Source organism: Lates calcarifer, linkage group LG21 (assembly GCF_001640805.2).
Source record: "Lates calcarifer isolate ASB-BC8 linkage group LG21, TLL_Latcal_v3, whole genome shotgun sequence".
Classification (NCBI taxonomy): domain Eukaryota; kingdom Metazoa; phylum Chordata; class Actinopteri; family Centropomidae; genus Lates; species Lates calcarifer.
The window spans coordinates 2,494,636-2,515,128 of NC_066853.1; the positions used below are offsets into that span (position 1 = coordinate 2,494,636).

Genomic DNA, 20,493 nt, shown 5'->3' on the forward strand with positions numbered 1-20,493 from the left:
TACTTTGACTCTAATTGGACAAACTGTCCCCATAATTTCATTTTCTGCACTGCCATTGGTTAAAGGAATAGACCCCTCCTTGTTTTAACTTCTGGGTCCCGCCCACTTCAACTCCACCTGGCTGCGATTGGATCCTAACCACATCAGTCAAAATTAAACTTCCGGGTGTTGAGTCGTTGCAAAACAGACCATCCAGCAGCACAGTGGTAGAGGAGGACAGTCACCGAGAATCCTGGATAACGAAGCTTTAGGAAAAGTGAGTAACTTAATTTATTGACAGTAGAAAATCAATCAATATCGTATTTTTTCACGTAAAAGACAAATACGTTGATTACGGTTAAGTGTTTAGTTGTAGCTAGCAGCTGCAGACGTTATACAACATGGCAACACTGTGATATAGAAGCTAGCTTATGAGTAAGCTAACGTAGCCGAGAGTTTGTAGATGCTGTTGTCTTTTACAATGAACGTGTCTTATAAATTTGTGTTGCTAGCTACTGTTCGACACTGTAACGTTTATTGCAGGAAACACGTGTTCATGACACATTAGCATGTCTTGGAACATGAGCAGCCAATCACAGCCAAGGTTACACCACGTTGCAGGGTAAAGAACATGATACATTGTTGCCCCAACATTCTATACATTGTTCTGTCACGTTCCAAATAACTGTAGATGTATTATCAGGCAAACAGGGGTTTATTTGGTTTGAAGAGTGAGGTGGGTGTGTCTGGTGAGGTGTGTACATTTTCCTATATTGTAACTACCCGTCTCACATCATGTAACCTGTCTCCCTCCTCCTCCTCTCTCCACCTGAAGTGATGCTGTCAGAGGTGCTGCAGGTGCTGCGAGGAGCAGGTAAAGTGGGTTCTGCCCTGGTCACCACGCAGGGAGAGCAGCTCCGGTTAATGGCCTGTAACTCCTCCCTGGGAGCAGGAGTCAAAGCTGCTCAGGACGTGGTGGAGGGATTCATGGGCACTTTTATGGGAGGCAGTAATGCGGTGAGGCTCTAGAAAATATTTTCAATCTATCATTTTTTTAGGCTCTGGGAACTTGAAAAATTATTTATTAAAATTTTAGAAAATAATTTAGAGATTAATTGATGATTTTAAAAGACGGTCCAGGTTATATTCACACAGAGTAATTACTGACTAAATGATCCCTCCAACTCTGCTGTGTCTGTAGCAACAGTCAATAAAGGAGGATGTGTTTCCGGATGCGGAGGGCTGGGAGAATGTGGACCCTGATGAAGCAGCTAAATGGGCTGTTGGGTCGGACTTCTCCCCTGATGCAGAAGCTGGAGCTGCAGGAGATATACCAACAGGTACTGTCAAGGTCCACTTGTTAGGATGTACATGAGGTGACATTTCACTGACATTGACTTTCAGTGGTGGAAGAAGTACTCAGAGCTTGTACAAGTAGTAAGTCAAAGTACCACAAATTAACACAAACAAAAAAAGATCGGAGCAGCTGTTGACCAGCAGCTGCTGTGTTCTGTGAGGTAAAATTACAGTTTTTTTCAATGGAGTCTGGTAGTGATATATAGTGATGTTTATAGTTAAACGAAACTCTTAAATAAAAAGCTCTGCCTCTGTAGGAATCATATCCATAATGTTGTTAGACACTTATGACAACAGTCTGAACCTGTCAGTGAAAAAAAACACTTTAATGGATGTATTTTGACATGAGATATAACTTTTATCTTGTGTGCTAACAGGCCAGTCTCTCATGTTCAGGTCATATATTTAATAAGAGATTCTATCATCTCCTCTCTCTACATCAGGAGCGCATCCTCCTCCAGGGGCAGCAGCTGGGGGGGCCGGCTGGCCGGGTCAGAGTGCTCGGTTCCTCCACACCTTTCCAGGCCTCCACCGGTACTACTGCCAGACCAGGTCTGTCCATGACACTGTGGTGGCCAGACTCACACCAGAGGACATCAAGAAGGCCAGGGAGGCGAAGCAGGCTGCGGCCAAACCTGTCAGACAGAAGGTCTGTAGAAGAGTTAGACCTGCTGTAATATTTTACACTACTTTACACTCACAGATGTTGGACTTTGTGATGTAATTCTTATTTTATTATCTGGTGTGTCTTCCCTCAGCTGAGCGAACGTGCCAGAGAGAGGAAGGTTCCTGCCACCAGAATCAGCAGGCTGGTTAATTTTGGGGGTAAGAACAGTGGACGCTTTCTGAATCGCAGACATTCCTCCTCAGGTCGCCACATGGCTCAAGCCTTGTACAATAAAATGAAACGTACAAGCTCACTGTTTGCTGTAAATACAGAGCCTAGTTCAACTAAAGTGTAGGTGTCAAGGAACAACTCTACAAGACAGAGGTTCAGATGTTATTATACACATTAAACATAACACCTATGAACACCTTCGTTATAAAATCTGTTAAAAGTTCAAATGCAGCCATGAGTGTTTGGCTCTGAGTCTGAGAGGTTACGTGGTTTTCATGCACAGAAAACAAAGCCTGCCACTCTCTGAACTGTGTGTATTACCCATGATCCCCAGCTTCTGGAGCAGGAAGTGCTGTCACCACAACAAACGCACCAAACTCCATTTAGAATTCTTCATATTTTAGTTTAGGGATTAAGTTTTCTCACTGCATATCAGAGATAAACGCTGTTTTTAACGACTTCTACATCTTTTTAACTGATCTACAGTTCAGTTTTACTCTTGAACTTGCTGGGTCTGATTCCAGCAGTTTAAGCCGCTGTCTCACTCAGTTAGTGAAGGGATCGAACCTGCTCACCAGGATTACGGAGCATAAAAACAGACATCTCTCTATACAAGTCAGTGAGCCATCAAAATGACTCTGAAACTGTCATTTTAAGGTAAAATAGTTGCGTAATAAAGTTGCTCTAAGTGACAGAAGTTAAAAACCTTTAGCAGAAGATGCCAGACTTCCTCCAGCAGCAGCAGCAGCAGCTGTGTCAGATCATTCCCTCCCCTCCATTGTCTGTTCAGTGGCTCTAAATTTAAAATCACTTGTGTCTCGGTCTCTGTGCTGCAGGACTGGCAGTAGGTCTGGGGATCGGTGCCATCGCTGAGGTGGCAAAACAGTCGCTGGGCGGCAAACAGAAAGGAGGTAAGAGTACTCTCATCTTCCTGTAAAATAACTGCTGGTCCAGTTCACATCTGGCTGATCCAGCAGACGGACAGACAGCTGCTCGGCCTGTGGAGAAGTTACATTCTGATGTGTCAGCGCTCGACCGGGCTTTAAATCAAACCTGCTAACAAGAAGCTTTATATGTGTTAAATGAACAGTGTTTAATGACGCCCCAGTTTTTACACTCTGCTGTCTGCACTCGGCCCAGTTCAGGGCTGAAGCTTCGTTATTTACAGGCAGTTTGAAGATAATTACTAAGATAAATGACTCTTAATTGTGCTGTTGTAACTAATATGTCGTACTCTCTGTGTTTCTGTAGACATGAATGCTCTGTTAGACTCTCCTCTCCTGTCGGAGGCCAACGCTGAGAGAATAGTCAACACGCTGTGTAAAGTTCGTGGTGCTGCGCTGAAGATCGGACAGATGCTCAGTATTCAGGGTACGTACCGAAGTCCTCGCAGTCACACAGGATCTGTAGGTGGTGAAAATGTTTTCCTGACAACCTCTCGATCTCTTCTTCTTCTTCTCCTCTGCAGACAACTCCTTCATTAACCCCCAGCTGCAGAAGATCTTTGAGAGGGTCCGGCAGAGTGCAGACTTCATGCCCACGTGGCAGATGAATGTAAGTAGAAATATCTTGTGATGTGGTTATTTTAATATAAACTTGAATGTTTCCGTCACCACATAAGATCCATGTTTTTAAATTACTGGTTTTTGCCCCAAATGGTAAAACTTTAGTTGCGATTTTGCCTTTTCTTCACACGACAACAGTGTTTTGAGCGGTGTGAAAACACAAACTTTTGAAACCAGGTTCCAGAGTGTAACCTTTTGAAAAACTGAGACCGTTGTGATTTTAGTATATTTTGTTCATTTGTGAATAGAAGGACAACATTAATCAAGTTACATCGCCGTTTACTGGCGCACACAGTGCACGCGACTGTTGATTTCAAAGATCGCAACTTTGTCATGTGAACGCAAAACTTTTTTTAAACGCAAAGGAAAAAACTTTTCTGTTTTTAGCTAAACTTGTCATCAAAACAAAGCCTCTCACATTTTCTAAATCTAACTCTTGGTCAGTGTTTGGTAATGTTACTTTTTTAAAGTAACTTGATATGTTACAAAATTACTAGTCTTAAAAAAGTAACTTGTTGCATTTGTTACTCTGTTGTTACTGAGAAAAGTAGCTCATCAGAGTACTTTTGTGTTACCACCAGGGTGAAAGCCGTAGCACCGACGTCAATAATTTGCATTTCACTGTGATGTTCTTTTCCCTTTCACTCATGAATATTTGTGAATATTTCCACAGTTTATGTCCCTCTCTTGCTTCAAGAATCTCTTTGAGATTTAGTTCTAAGTGTTTACTTCACTGCACTGAAGCTTTAGTGTTGTCCCTGACTTGTAGCGTCTCCTGTAGTGAATATAAATGTAACTCTCTGTATTTGTGTCCGTCTGTAGAAAGTTTTAGAGGAGGAACTGGGACCAGGCTGGCGAGAGAAACTATCGTCCTTTGAAGACAAACCATTCGCTGCAGCTTCCATCGGCCAGGTGCATCATGGGGTGTTGAAAGACGGTAGAGAAATAGCCATGAAGATCCAGGTACTCGCACATGCTCTATATCTCTGTCTGTCCGTCCTCTTTGTTTTTCTGTCTGTGTCATTTAGACTTTCTGTAATTCTTCTTGTAGTATCCTGGGGTGGCGGAGAGCATCCACAGCGACATAAACAACCTGATGTCTGTGCTGAAAATGAGCGTCGTCCTGCCAGAAGGTAACAATCACCTGTTCTCTTTAATTCCAGCAGCAGTGTCACTGTTAGACCAGAGGGGGGCGCTGTAGCTGCAGGTTCAAACTAGGTGACACAGTTTGTCAGAGGGGACTGAGGATGTCTGCATCATTCATGGGAGATGTGTTAACGTGTTTTATGTGGTAGTCAGTGGTGTACACCAGGGTTTTTCACAAGTGCATGTAATGTTCAGCTGGGTGACACAAGTTGTCGGCTTGATTGCATTGTTCAACAACACATTGCATTTTATTTGTAGGTCAGGATTCCTTCAGTGTTCATTGTTCAGGTTTTTACAGGCAGCCGAATTATCCACAGTGGTCATACTTTATAATTAAAACTGGAACACTGAATAAAGTAGTTTCACTTTAAAAATGTGTGTTTTTCCGGCGCTCTTTGGCGGACCCTACGTCAGTAAGGGGCTGCGGCTGTTAGCCGAGCTGCTGCTAACGCTAACCTAGCTTATTTTTAGGGTGGGATTCCTTCAGTTTCAGTAGTTAAGGAGGTGCTTACTGGAAGCCGAATAATTCACAGAGGTCTCTTCCTCTCCAAAAGAAAAAGACTTGATACTTAAAACCTGAAAAAACACCGAATAAAGTAGTTTCGTGTTAAAACCAGTGTTTTTCCGGTGCTTTTAGGCGGACACACGCTGTCAGTAAGGGACTGCGGCGATTAGCCGAGCTGTCGCTAACGATAGTTTAGCTTGTTTTTAGGCTAAGATTCATTCACTGTTGATCAATCAAGGGTTTATTTACTATAAGCCGAATTATCCTCAGAGGTTTCCTCCTCTCCAAAACAAACAGACCAAGTAATTAAAATAAGTAAAAACGCGGAATAAAACTGTTTCACGTTCAACATCAGTGTTTTCTGATACGGGATGTCAGTTGATAGCTAAGCTGCCGCTAACGTTAGCTTAGCTTGTTTTTACGCTAGGATTCCTTCAGTATTCATTGTTCAGGTGGTTTTCACTGGGAGCCGAATTATCCTCAGTTTTCTCCTCCTCTCCAAAACAAACAGACCTGGTGATTAATATCAGTAAAAACACTAAATAAAACAGTTTCATGTTAAAAATTAACATTTCTCTGTGACGCTCTTGGCGGACACAGGACGTCGAGAGGGGCTGTTTGCTCAGCTTGTCTCTCTACCTAAGATCCAGACTTTTAAAGTGATTTTTATTTATTTATTTATCTTATTTAATGGATATGTTTTTATCTGTTTTGCTACTCTGCATTTCTATTTATTCTATTGTATTTTCTGGATTGTTTTACCTTTAATTTCTAGTTATTCACTTCAATACATTTTTTCTCTTTTAAAGTATTTTTATTATCTTTTTTCACACCTCACTTCTCTATCATTGTCTTTTTATATTGCCTCTGGTGTTTCCTCATTTCAAATTCATGAGATTTATGACAGCAGTTCCTGTTTTTATTGAGTCCTTTATTTATAACAGAAGTGTTTATTGCTTTGAGGGTGGATTGAGGTTGTGTTACATTGTATTTGTGTGAAAGTGTTCTACAAATAAAGTCTGATTGATTGGTTAATTGATTAAAGACCCAGATGTATCACGAGAATTGTATTCACTCCTTTTTTTTTAATTGCAGAAACCTTGTCGATACGTTCAAAGTAGCTGAAGTTTGTTTTTTCTGTGTTTATTTTTCCACAGGTCTGTTTGCAGACAGCAGCTTAGAGGTTCTTCAGAGGGAGCTGGCGTGGGAGTGCGACTACAAGAGGGAGGCAGAGTGCGCCAAGAAGTTCAGGTGGGTTTACGTGACATTATCTGAGCTGTTAAACCTCCTCACCGGCTACTTTTCTGAGTCATGTCGTGTCTGACCTCCAGGTCCCTGTTGGAGGGAGATGAGTTCTTCCAAGTCCCAGAGGTGATCGACGAGCTGTCGGGAAAGAGGGTTCTGGCCATGGAGCTGGTACAGGGAGTCCCGCTGGACCGCTGTGTAGACCTGGACCAGGAGACCAGGAACCAGGTATGAAGTGACTCAGCAACAGGCAAATGTAATTTCTGACAGGGGGTATATTGTTATTATAAGTGTCTGACAACATTATGGATAGGATTCCTACAGACATAAAGCCTTTTGTTTAACCAGAAACAGCCGTTTCATCACTACCAGACTCCATTGACAAAAACAGCAATTTTACCGAACAGAACATGGGGAGGTGATGGAATACCTCTGCCTCAATCTGTTAGTTATTGTGCGGTATGTTTACTTTTATGTAAAGATCTGAATACTTCTTCACACAATAACACAAAAAAAAAACAACAACAGATGGAGGTAGTGGTATTTCGGCAGCTCCTATTTTACTGCTTAGTAAAAGTACTGTTTTTGTCAACGGAGTCTGGTAGTGATAAAATGGCTGTCTCTGGTTAAAGAAGAAGGATCTTACTCTTTAATAAAAAGGTCTGTCTCTGTAGGAATCCTATCCATATTTTTTATTTGTCATTTAACTAGAATCATTACTATATATCACTGCCAGACTCCATTAACAAAAACAGTAATTTTTACGAGCTTAGAGTTGCTGGTCACACTACTCGATCTGTTAGTTGTGTTATTGTATGACTTTCAGTGGTGGAAGAAGTATTTAGATCCTCTACTGAAGTAAAAGTACAGCACATTAACACAAAGAAACCAACTGCAACTCCTGTGTTCTGCTCAGTAAAATTCCTGTTTTTGTCAGTGGAGTCTGGTATTAATATCACAATATTGCTGGTTAAAGAAAAAGGACCTTACTCTCCGTAATGTTGTCAGACAGTGAAAATGAGACTGTAATAAGAGCTGTAGCATGAAAATATCTCTCCTCTCTCTCTCTCTCTTCAGATCTGTTTCAACATCCTCCAGTTGTGTCTCCGGGAGCTGTTCGAGTTCAGGTTCATGCAGACGGATCCAAACTGGGCCAACTTCTTCTACAACTCTGACACTAACAAGGTGAGGTGACCGGCTGTAGGAACCATCAATGAACCGTCTGTGTAGCAGGTATATAACACACCCACACCCTCCTCTCGCCTTCAGGTCGTCCTGTTGGACTTTGGAGCGTGCAGAAGTTACCCAGAGTCATTCACAGACGACTACATACAGGTAACGACAAATCTAAAATTATGAGACACCTACCTGTGAATTTCTGTCCTTAGGGGAACGTCTTTAAATAAACAGGGTTACCATATCCGTGCGATCGTTTTGTCCGTGTTCAGGTGGTGCACGCAGCCTCCGTGGGCGATCGAGCGACTGTTCTTTCCAAATCGAAGGACCTGAAGTTCCTGACAGGCTTCGAGGCCAAGGTGAGGTATTTTAGTCTCTGCTGCTGCTGTGCTCATTTATTTTTGATATGGTTTATCCTCCTCTTTATTGGTGCCTCTTCTTACCTCAGTTTCACTGCCTCCTCCTCCTATCTTTGCTAAATAGGTCGTGTTTACAGCTCTGTTTGAATGGATTTCTGTGAACATAAAAAGAAAAGGGGATGATTCATGTTTGAACGTGACAGTAAAACAAACTGTGAGACAGATGGATGTGTCAAATGTATCATCGAGTGTTGGTGTAGTGTCATCTCTCTTATTATATAAAGTAAGACCCAGAAGTTTTTTGGGTGTACCACACTCCCTTGACAAAAACTGGGAATTTTACTGAGCAGAACACAGGAGCTGCTGAAATACCACTGCCTCCATTTGTTAGTTTTTTTATGTTATTGTGTAACTTTCAGTGGTGAAATTAGTATTCAGATCCCTTACATAAGTCAAGGTACCACACAATAACACAAACAGACGAACAGATGGAGGCAGCAGTATCCCAGGAACGCCCATGTAAAATTCCTGTTTTTGTCAATGGAGTCTGGTACACCCAAAAACATGGCCCAGGTTCAAAAATACCATAGTTATCCTTTGTGTATGGGCCACATAAGATATTATGCACACTTCAGGTCTAGTGCACACATTCAAAAAAGCAGTTTCCACTGTGTTTGTACTGTGTAAACCTTCAGTGTACTCTTCTACTTTACAGCTATTAGCCTCTGTGTTATTATACACACAAACAGTGATTATAAGTCTAACTCCTCTCCCTGCTCAGGCCTTTGAGGATGCCCATGTGGAGGCGGTGATGATCCTCGGCGAAGCCTTCGCGTCGGCGGAGCCCTTCGACTTCGGCACGCAGAGCACCACCCAGCGCATCCAGAGCCTCATTCCCGTCATGCTGCGCCACCGCCTCACCCCGCCGCCCGAGGAGACGTACTCCCTCCACCGCAAGATGGCCGGCTCCTTCCTCATCTGCTCCAAGCTGAAGGCGCGCATATCCTGCAGGGACATGTTCCTCGACGTGTACAACGCCTACAACCAGAGGAGGCAGGCGGAGCAGGCCAGTGTGTAGAAGCTCACGGACGAGGTTAGCGCCTAAATACGCCCAGGACTTTTTCAGAGTGGGTGACCAAGTAAAGGGACAGAGGGTGGAGACTTGAATCTGGATCAGACTCTACACCACGTAACTGACTACACCAGTGTGCTCAGGTGACGACTGTAACATGGAATTTAAATATTAATGAAAACGGTGATAAATGTGTCATTACTAGGGTTGCAAAATTCTTGGAAAGTTGTAACCTTTCCATGGGAACTCATGGGAATATATAGGAATTAATGGGAAAATATGGGAATTAACAAGAATAAAGTGGAAATTTGTGAAATTGCAGGTTAGACTATAACATGGAATTTAAATGTAATTGAGGAAAAAAACATCTTGGAGCATAATCTTGCTAAAACAACCAGATTTAATGCAAGTTCAGTTGAATTTCTATTGTCTTCTAATTTATTTGTGAATATTGAAATAAAATAAACATATGCCCTCTGATCCTCTCACCCCCAGGGTAGAAATTCAACTGAATTTGCATTATATCTGGTTGTTTTAACCAAGATTATGCTGCAAGATGTTTGTTCTTCCAACTACATTTAAATTCCATGTTATAGGCCAACCTGCAATTTTGCAAATTTCCAGTTTATTTCCATTAATTCCCATATATTCCAATTGATTCTCATTGAAAGTTTCCAACTTTGAATATTTCCAAACTTAATCAGCTTCTTTCCATGGAAAGTTTCTGGAAATTTACCAGTTTTCTGCCCCTTTGCAACCCTAGTCATAATAAATATATACTGACGCCCAGATGACTTCATTACTAATTAAACCTGTATGTTAATTGATGATCTTTCATTTTAAGTGTTGGTGTGTTTGATTACATCAGTTACATTTCTCAAAAACAAAGATGTATATTTCACTTTTTTTCCTCCTTGACTTCTGACTCCAGCGACGTCCACCATGTTTCCCAAAGAGCTGGGAATCTTCTGTCTTTACAGGACAGATCATTGCCAAGCTGACGCTGCCAAGTGCTCGCTCTCTCTCTCTCTCTCTCTCTCTCTCTCTCTCTCTCTCTCTCTCTCTTTTGTTAGAAGGACTTTGATGTGCTGCCTGATGAGTTGATGAATAAAGCTTTCTCCTAAACTGGCAGACTAGATGAGCAGATTATCAGAGGGAATTAGCGAAGGCAGTCTAATGGAACCCCGCTGAGTAATGGCCTTGCATTATAAAGCATATTTGACATAAAACGTCATAATGCAAAACACTGATGGTCCTTTCTTTTTTAAAGGTTGTTGCGTTTTCTTTTATAATTAAATAAAATGTGAAAAATATTTATACGCATCCCATATTGAGCTTTACTGGCAGGTGTTCAAGAAGAGGATACAAGCCAAGGATTCTCCACGCTGTATTGATCTTTCCATTTCAGTTCTAGACCTCTTTGGGAAAAGCCATCGACCGAAGGCCATGTTCGACCTCGCACTCCTCCTACAGTGTTCTGGTATTGACCAATTGACCAACAAGCATCATGGTGCAACAGTTGAGGATCAAATAATGGAGGACATGATGGGTCTTTTTGTTTTTTGAGGATCTATTTTTGACTCTTTGTCTTTCTGCAAGCTGCTCAAAAATGTTATATTTCGCGGCACAGGAGCTGGGATGCGAGGCGTTCACTGACATCGTAAAAATCTGATGGAGAAAGCTGCAGAATTTTACTGTATCTCCATTAGTACTCTGCTGTTAAGTGCCTCTGCTGAGTGAGGTTGGCTTTTGATGCACTACATCTAAATTAGAGTTTATTTTTCTGAGTTTTTTTTTTTTTTTTAAGGAATTGGCCATGGTTAATGACTGCAGCACATGTCGAGCACACAAACGCACATTCTTCTCTTGTAAGTTTGCGCAACGGAAAGTTGGAGCCTTTCTCGGCACGTAAGAAGCAGCTGGCTTCAGTTTATTGGAGGAGAATTTGCTCTTTTTCCTTTTTTTTTGTTTTGGGCACAGTCTCAGGCTTTTCATTAGGGCTCACACTGGACTGTTGAGGGATGATTTCTATCAGGACAAATTCATTTAAAAAGTTAAAAACAGGAGACTGACTCTGAGTGAGTGTTTCAGTGTCTATATTTTTGAAAAGTCTCAGATCTTTACCATTTAGATTATACAGGCTTAACTGGCTGCATCATATCTATAATATATCGTGAAGGACACTGAGGTCACAGCCTCTAGTTTACTGGATTGGGTTTCCAGAGCCTGGCAGGAGTTTGTATTCTACAGTGAAGAAGCATCATTTTCTGAATATTTCATAGGCTGATTCCAGACTTTGTTTTAGGCTGAATACATTTGCTAGTCTCGGGGCAACAAAAAATAAATACATAATGAATTCATAATTTTCCCACCAGAACTTTTTTCCAGTGGTGGAATGTAACTAAGTACCTTAAGATTACTATTTGAATAGCTTGTTTTAATGCTACTTTGTACATTTAATCAGATTCAAAGGTAAATATTGTACTTCTTACTCCACTGCATTATTCTGACAGCTATGTACTGTTAAGTATTTTTATGTAGGATACATTTTCACTTACATGAAAGGGGGTCATAGACTGAAGACCTCGGTGTTCTGCTCTGTTCAGCAGACACAGTGTTCCATTCATATTTACTGTAAATACCCATTAATGTAAAGTGATATCAAGGCTGAACACTGACTCAAGACCAGACCATAAAGAGTTTGGCATTAATAAACAGAGTGTATGTAAATACTGTAAAGGATTACCTGCTCACTGTAATGACCTGAGCTCAATACAGTGGCGGGTTAGAGATGTATAGGAAACATTTTTTGGGGGAAAAAAGTTAGAATCCTGAGATTAAAGTTAGAACTTGTGAAAACATTCTAGAATTCTGCTTTTGATTTCAGAATTCTGAGATCAAAGGCAGAATTCTAGAATGTTTTTACTTTGAGCCCCAGTCACCTTCCGTCCACATGGTCAACCTGTAAAACATCCCAAACGCTCTCCCGTGCTGTTCAGAGAGAAAGAAGAATTTCCCTTCAGGGATGATTGGAATTAACATGTTACTACAGCAGGTTAGACACCACACGGTGGCGCAGTGGAGCGCCTGAAACAGAGCGCTGCGTTTTTTTTTTTTTCTTCTCTGGAAAACATCAATGGGAAGAGTGGATTTGCATGTCCGGCCGTCTGTGCCAATGGGTGCACTGGAAAGGCTGGGTTAGCGGGTGGAGCCGGGGGAAGCAGCCCAGTAAGTGCACAGTCAACAACCAAAGCATCCGAGATTACTACAGATACACCAATTTTCACCGAGGTCTCCCTTCAAAGCCTCGTGTCCGTGCGCCTTTTTTGTTTTGGTTTGATTGCACGAGTGAGGTTGAATCGCTGTTGTTGCTTTTTTATTTGCACGCGCGCGTGTGTGGGTGTGTGTGTGTGTGTGTGTATGTGTGTGCACCGACCAGGTTGATTTTCGGCTCCACATCGCCTTCATACATCGCTCTCTCAGTGCGGAGGAAGAAGATTTTTGTGAAATTACCCGTTTACAGATCATTGTCGTGTAGACTCCTTTTCTGTCCGGGGTCCTGGATTTACACAGAGGAGGAGCGGGGAGCCGATCATCCGTCGTTCTCTTGGGTGAGTTCACTGGTTTCTCGTCCACATTTACTGACACTTTACAGGGTTATTTAGAGACCCGGTGATGTCTTTGTAATGAATGAATCCATATTCAGGAAGTGAGAGATTCTGTCAAAACCACGTTAAATTCTTGATTTGTGAGTTTCCCTGATCAGAGTGTTTTAATACGACTAAAGCAGTCGTATCCCTATGGATCGCCAATGGGCCCATATGTCTGAAATGAATGAAATATGGAAGCTCCAGCGTTAATGATAACGGTTTACATCCTTAATACATACCCAGAGTGGAACAATATTCTAATAGGACTGACCGGCTCTTACACATGAATATCACCTTATAGGAATATTCCAATGATGCCATATTGAATGAAAAACTGTAACTTTACAGGTCTAATGTTCAAATATAGCTTGCATTATGATCCAATTACACCTGTAATTGAAGTTAATTACGTCATTATTGGTGTGGGAATGAGATAATGTGGTATTGATTAAGCTGTAAAGAGTCAGGTTGATTATTGGGTCATTGTTGGTTCATGGGTTTTCTAGGTATTATCTCCAGGACAGTGTGGCCACTGAAACAAGCGCCCTGAGTTTGAATATGTGAGACTATTATAATTCTACCTGTCTCTATGATTCCCTCTATCCCCCACCACCACCACCTCCCATTGCATCATGCTATGTGATGAATCGTGTCTTTTGGGTATGGTTACATCATTTTTCAGAGTTATTCGGGGCTTATTCTGCAGCTCGCTGTGATCTCTCCTGACATGAATGGGGAGATTGATAAAACGTGACAGAAAAAAGTGTCCTGAGTATGGCATTCAAAGGACTGAGAGAGGGACTAGAGTCGTAATGAATTCAGACACACACTTACACACTTGGCACATGCCTTCGTATATAGCCCGAGTAAATGCATGCGGCTCTATTGTCTGTGGAGCTCCATCTGTTCCATGACATGGCATTCCTCAGACAGCCAGTCATGCTGTTAGGGGGTGGGGGTGGTCCACCCTGACCCATTGCCTCACAGAGAGAGAGAGGGAGTCACATGGGGTGTATTAAGTAGGTGCAGGGCTCAGGGTGTCTCAGCCCGCAAGCCCTGGACCACCTGCATGGACAGCTCCTGGGCTGGGGTGGAGAGCTAAGTTTGGCCGAGGGTGGCCTGAGATTGGACTGAGGATGATTTGGTTAAGGCTAGGTTTGCTGGAGTTGGTGCTGTGCTAGGGCTGGGTGTGGGCTGTTGCTCTGGCTAAAAGGTCTAGGTTTGGTGTGGCGAGATGGGGTTACAGAAAGGTTTGGTTTGGTCTGGAGCTGGTGATAGTTAAAAACTAGGTCCAGGTTGTGACTGAGAAAGACTAAGTTTGGTCTAGAAATAAGGCTAGAGGAAGGTTAGGTTTGGTCTGGAACCTGGTGATAGTGAAAGGCCAGAAATAGGGCTAGAGGGCAAGATGTGGTTAGAGAAATTTTAGGTTTGATCTGGAGCAGGTGATAGTGACAAGCTAAGTTTTGTCCAGGTTTGTGTCTGAGGAAGGGTACGTTTGGTCCCGAAATAGGGCTAGAGGAAGGATAGATTTGGTCTGGAGCTGGGGGTGGAGGAAGCTGATGTTTGGTCTAAAAAGCCGGGACTTGAAGAATCCTGGGTTTGGTCTGGGGCTGGGTTTAGAGAATGGGTAAGAATGATGATAGAGGTTGCTTGTAATTGAGGTCCAAACGAAGGGGCTGCTGGATGTAAATTGGCTTTGCTGTAGCTAATCACTGCTGCAACTCAGTCATCACAACTACAACATAATTACAACCCCACCACCCCCTCATCCATCCACACAGCACTACACACTCTCCATTTCCCCTTAGACCATTTCCCCTCTTCCACAGCTCTGATTGCTGCATTAGGACTTGGCCGTCTTTTGTTGTACTCACTCACTCACATACGAGGGGGGAGGGCTGGGCCCAGCTGAGACCACAATACAACGGGGATCAAAGGTCATCCAGCTGGCCAATCATGTTGCTGTCTGGGTTGGTTGGCTGGTGGCGGAGGAGGGCGTTGCGCGCTCCCCCCACCCCCCCACCTCCCTTTTGTACTGGTCAGGGTGGGTCCGCTAAACAAGTAGCTCCACTTCCAGCTCCTGCTGTCAGCAGCCACACTGTGCTTCCTCAGAGCCAGCCACACCAGGACCAGGACTTTATTAGACTGCAGATCAGGGGCCTGTCCAGTTTAGAGGAAGTTCTTTATTAGTTTATGATTAAATTACTGGTGGTTAAAGCTAAAACTTGAACCCTTAAGTATGAAAAGTTATGATTTAAACTAGAAACTATCAACACAACTGCTCCAGTTTATTTTCTGTGGCTGATAATTGGTGCTGTGTTTGCATGTAGAGTAAATTTGTAAAACACAGAACTGTTTGTGCGCACGTGGGTGTTAATGAATGAAACCAAACGCTGCAAATAAACCCCTCTTGAATTGATTATGCATTTCTATTTCTGGTTCTGGTGGTGGGATTTGATTGAAGAAACAGAATAAGACGATGAGATTTGAGAGAGTGAAGGATGGCGAGAGGGTGATAATGTAAAAGAACAAGAGGGGAAAGATGGACTGAACAGAAGGGAGAGAACAAAAAAAAGTGGGATTTGGCCACCAGGGAAACTGGAAACCATTTGCTCTGCTGGTGGCTTCCTCCTCATTGGACGCGAACTTCCGACGAAGATGAGGCATTTACGTCCACAGACACACTTCCATCTTTGCTGTCTGATGCCTAAGTGCCTTCAGTATGTGCTGAGTGGAGTTATCTGATTTCTGCATTCTAGTTAAATGCAACCACTCCCCCCAGTATTATTCCATTAGTGCACAGGCTAATGGCACGCTCACAGTGCAAAGACCCAGGCCTGTTGTTTCGTCTGTTTGTGTCCATAATGTTGATGTGGATTGATAAATGATGGATTTGAATGGATGTCTAGTGGACATTTGTGTGTGAAGGCAGTGATTTGTGTTTGTCTGCGCTCACTGGCTTCTGTATGTATGTGCCTGTTTCCCTTGCGATCAGCAGTTTATTTCTTTGCTTCAGTGGCTTCTTTCTCTCATGCCGATAACACTGAAAGTGGAAATGGGTCTTTTCTCTCGAGTGCAGCGCTCATTGCAACTAATAACTGTCAGTTTGAGTCGGGAGGGTCACATTTTTTTGCTTCATTGTTGTCTTGATTTATGTTTTGGTGGTGACCTATTTCAGCTTGAAGCTCAGATGCAACAACTCGATGGAGGATGATGCATCTAAAAAACCAAAAACCAAAAAACCTAAATGCTAAAAGAGTAAGCCTCTGAAACACCACATGCCTCCCTCAGGGTCTGATTTGATCTATATCCTTTTTACAAGCTTTTAGCAACTGCTTTGCTCGCTGCTTGTCAATTGTTTTCACATGGTTTGTCCCAAATTACACTTAGCACCTACTGTGAACGTCCAATACAAAATGCTTTTAACCCCGTTCCTCCTTCTGCAGTGTGAGCACAGTTGTTGTGCTGCCTTTGCACAATTTTTTCAACAAAAAAGAGTTCCATAAAAACAAGAGGCTTCACACAGATACATGGCAGATTGACAGAATCACCAACTGTGTGTTTGTGAAATGTGATGTTACAGTGAGGAGACGATTAGCTCGATATTCTCATTCTAATGCTCAGGTAGAAAGCTAATAATAATTATTATCATCTAATTTCCTAGAATGTGGAACTTCTTTTTCCTCAAAGATGTGTGATGACTTGTGTGTAATGGATACATCACTATATATCAATACCAGACTCCATTGACAAAAACACAGGAGCTGCTGAACACCACTGCCTTCACCAGTTAGCTTGTTATTGTGTGACTTTCAGTGTTCAGATAGTATTCAGATCCTTTATAAAGTAAAAGTTCCACACATAACACAAACAAACTAACAGATTGGGGCAGCAGTATTTCAGCAGCTCCTGTGTTCTGCTCTGTAAAATTCCTGTTTTTGTCAGTGGAGTCTGGTATTGATAAAACTGCTGTTTTTGGTTAAAGAAAAGATCTTACTCTTTAATAAAAAGCTCTGTCTCTGTAGGAATCCTGTCCATAATGTTGTCAGACACCTATCAAAAAACGAGCACTGTAGTGGACGTACTTTGATGTGCTACATTGCAGCAGCTTTTCAGTGCTAGCTGGGTAGACTGTTCTTGCTCAATCTTGCACCAGTTCCAAAGATCTGTGTTCCATTTACACCCAAAAACAGGTTCAAAAATACCAGACTTATCCCTTAAAATATCCTTGAACAAGACGCAATGCCCCATCTCTTGTCTGATAGAGGATTATATTTGTTCCTGGTCAAGTTCAGTGGCATTTAGCTGTGTGAAAGTATGGCAGTATATATCTGCAACACAGTATACATGCTTTCAGTTTTCCCCTGGATTAAAAAAAAAAAAAACAATTGCGTAATCATCGGGATTCTCCATTTGATCTATACAGGGAGGTAAATGAGTCCAGATGGTCTGTCAGTGTAATGCATCGGAGAATCCCTGGCATTGTCAGTTTTTAATCTTGTGTTATTTACAGTACCTACAGCCCACGTACGACGACTTTCTCCCTGCACTCTGTTTTAATTCAAAGCCCTGTACAATGTGTGTTCAGCTGAGCTTTGGTTTCACAGCGTAGAAAAAAAAACACCCTTTAATATGACGCCGGTTTCTCCTCTGCAACTATTTCAGAGCAACGCCGGGGGAGAGAGATTGTTAGCAATAGACAGAACCCAAGTTAAATCTTCCAGAGCACAGAGGAGCCTATTCACTGTGCTATGTGAAGAGTGGAGAGGGGTGGGGGGGCAGAGGGTGAGGTGGGGGTGGGACAGAGGAGTGGGGTGACACTTAAAGTGGTTTTTATGGTCGATGGCGTGCATCTGTGTGTTGTATCGCTCCACAGGCCTGCCTGAAGCAGGGACAGGGTGAAGGATGGGGGACAGCTGATAGCAGTCGTCTGATGATGGAGGACACATGGAGAAATCAGATCTCTATACGGGTGTTGAGAGAGAAAAAGCTTCATTTTATGTGGGAAAGCAGCCACAACTTTGCAGTTTTGTACTGTATGACAAAACGTGACGACCTGACGAACATGAGTATAAATCAACACTGTACACAGGGGGTGTAGGAATGGAAGGTTGGAGGACTGCTCTGTATGGTTTTCTAATGAAATACAATACTTAACCACGCTTATTAGAGCTTGACTGATAAATTACTCAAGATGATTTATCATCCTCAGAAGATATTAGCTTATTGCAGACATGTTGGCGTATATGCTGTCTGATGAGAGAAGAATAATGGAGTACAGAAATGGCAAAGACTTAAATCACCAATGAGGACTGCCGAGTTTATTTTTAATTGTAAAATGTGTCAGGTTACAATTTTTAATTACCAAATTTAAGGGAACTTTATCTGTGACAGGTGTGTCCTTATCCAAATATGATTAGTTATCTTACCATTAATCCAGAACTCTCTGTGTCTCTGTCTGTCCTTCAATTTTCTCGTCATCCGCTCATCCTATCGACTTTAAACCTGACGGGTGTGTTACTGAGGAATCGAGTAAGTGCAGCGTTGACTGTGAGGTTTTTTGGGTGAGGGGTTCTCGAGAAAATCGAACATACAGATCTTAACCCATCTGAGGGTTCTGTGACATCACAGCTGTAACATCAGAACTGTGACATCATCACGGAATGTTGCTCTGTAAGATTCTAAATAGAACCCCTGACCCTGCCACGACAAAAACATAGTTACTAGTGTTACGCTGTTATATATATTTCTTGAAATACCATTATATTAATGTAATTTTATCTTACCGTTCTATTTTAAAAAAAAAAGCTCAAATATTGACGTTGATATCTGCCCAAAAACTTGAAAAATCTGTGTTATTGCTGATGCTAGGCTACTGTTTAATGCCCAATGAAGTGTGAGTAAGTTTTATTCATACTGTTGTAGCCATAATTCAAGAATATAAATCTTGGTGGAAGGATAAAGAACATTAGCGCTCTCACTTTGTCATTGTTGAATCAGCTGGAAGCCACTTTGCCTCAGTCCTCTCTGCACTTGTATGCAGTTCTTTGGTTATTGCAGCAAATTGTGGTCTTTCAGTTCTTTTTGCTTGAAGTTCATGACCATCAGCTGGTCAGTTGTTTCAACTTACGGCCATCTGATCTTGTATTTAGTTTCTTTGTGATGGAGATGTAATGGGAACAGAATGGGACATCAGCCATTGCTTCAGGAAGTGCTGTAGTAGTTTGGTCAGAGAATTGACTCCCCCGCTAAAGTTCATCATTGACGCCAGGAACAAACAAAGAAACGTCTGTTTTTTTTTGGTTTTTTTTGGCTCGCAGACTCTGACAGGTTCCTCTTGTAAAGTTAACTTGCAGTAATAAATCCTCCTGTTTAAAAACAGACTTAGCAGCATGTGTTATCATTTGTGCGGATCGGTCTTCCGGTGGCAAACGATGAACGTGACATGACGAGACTTATAAAACATTCTCTCTGTTTACCGGCGCTATGACTCACGGTTGCTATGGCGAGGGGCTCTGACAGCAATGCAGCTGATCAGGAGCATCTGACTCCACATGACTGTCCTCCCTTCATCTCTCTCTCGCTTTCTCTCTCCGCCTCCATCAGTCTTTTTTTCCCTTCTTACTTTCATCGCAGGTGTCATGTCTTCTCCTTTTCCATCCCTCGTTTTTGGCTCAGCTGGACTCACCAACCTTTAATATTACCTATAGATTTTCTTATCACACCATTGCCCTTCAGTACTCCTCTTTTCTCCCTTCCATCTGCCTGTCTTTCTGTTGGGGGGCCAGCTGCTCGCCAGATGTGGCCCGCTCTCTCCCAGCTGTTGGCATCGTGATCGTGAAGAAGAGAGGAATGGAGATGGAAACGATCCCACATAACAAACGAGGCGTAGTAATCCTTACAAAACACGTGAGAAGGATAAATAAATAAAAATATCAGAAAGGAAATAACACAAAAATTATTAACCACAGCCCTCGTACAGGAATGTTAGAGTAATATCCTGCTACATGAGATTAAAATAACTGATTAGCTTTATGAGATTTAAGGAAAGCCAATAATAAATACTGTACTGAGTACCACAGACACGCTGTGAATCCCTATAGGGCCATTATAGTGATTCCAGAGAAGATAAAAATGCCATTAAGTCGAGTAAGGTCACTGTTGAGCACCACAGACGGACTGTACTGTAAGTCCCTGTTAGAACATTAGAGGCTTGTGTTGGTCAGAAACCATGTAACAGAAATACATGGCAATATGTGAAGCAAGAGAACATGATGATGTTTTCAGTAATATCAACAACAAGAAATCAGATGAGAACATAAGGAAAACTACAGACCGAATTGTGAGCAGAGTTAAGATGCTTTTTCCTGAACGGGAAACATCACTATATATCAATACCAGACTCCATTGACAAAAACAGTAATTTTACCGAGTAGAACACAGGAGCTGTTGGAATACTATTTGTTAGTTTCTGTGTGTTATTGTGTGGTACCTTTACTTAAGTAAAGGATCTGAATACTCCTTCCACCACTGAAAGTCACACAGTAACAGAAACAAACTAACAGATCAAGGCCGTGGTATTCCTGCAGCTCCTGTGTTCTG

The 20,493-nt window shown here is 42.2% G+C and overlaps 1 protein-coding gene across 2 annotated transcripts; it reads left to right on the plus strand.

Moving 5' to 3' along the window:
- Positions 1-156: 156 nt before the first annotated feature.
- coq8b (coenzyme Q8B) lies at positions 157-10,554 on the plus strand. 2 transcript variants are annotated; one of them, XM_018662675.2, is made up of 17 exons: positions 163-256; positions 523-601; positions 815-996; positions 1,181-1,319; positions 1,779-1,984; positions 2,094-2,160; positions 3,010-3,084; positions 3,425-3,544; positions 3,642-3,727; positions 4,561-4,701; positions 4,790-4,871; positions 6,547-6,640; positions 6,721-6,862; positions 7,712-7,819; positions 7,904-7,969; positions 8,083-8,169; positions 8,951-10,554. In XM_018662675.2, exons 3-17 carry the CDS (start codon positions 817-819, stop codon positions 9,245-9,247), a joined length of 1,890 nt encoding a protein of 629 aa, XP_018518191.1. In that variant the 5' UTR covers positions 163-256; positions 523-601; positions 815-816; the 3' UTR covers positions 9,248-10,554. The 2 variants fall into 2 exon arrangements, with proteins under 2 accessions (XP_018518190.1, XP_018518191.1); XM_018662674.2 differs by lacking the exon at positions 523-601 and having other exon boundaries at positions 157-256.
- Positions 10,555-20,493: the final 9,939 nt, after the last annotated feature.

Excerpts from the sequence above, each read along its gene's own strand:
- coq8b (XM_018662674.2), top strand. Across the intron at positions 7,970-8,082 it reads TCACAGACGACTACATACAG|GTGGTGCACGCAGCCTCCGT; the intron begins GTAACGACAAAT and ends GTCCGTGTTCAG. Across the intron at positions 8,170-8,950 it reads TGACAGGCTTCGAGGCCAAG|GCCTTTGAGGATGCCCATGT; the intron begins GTGAGGTATTTT and ends CTCCCTGCTCAG.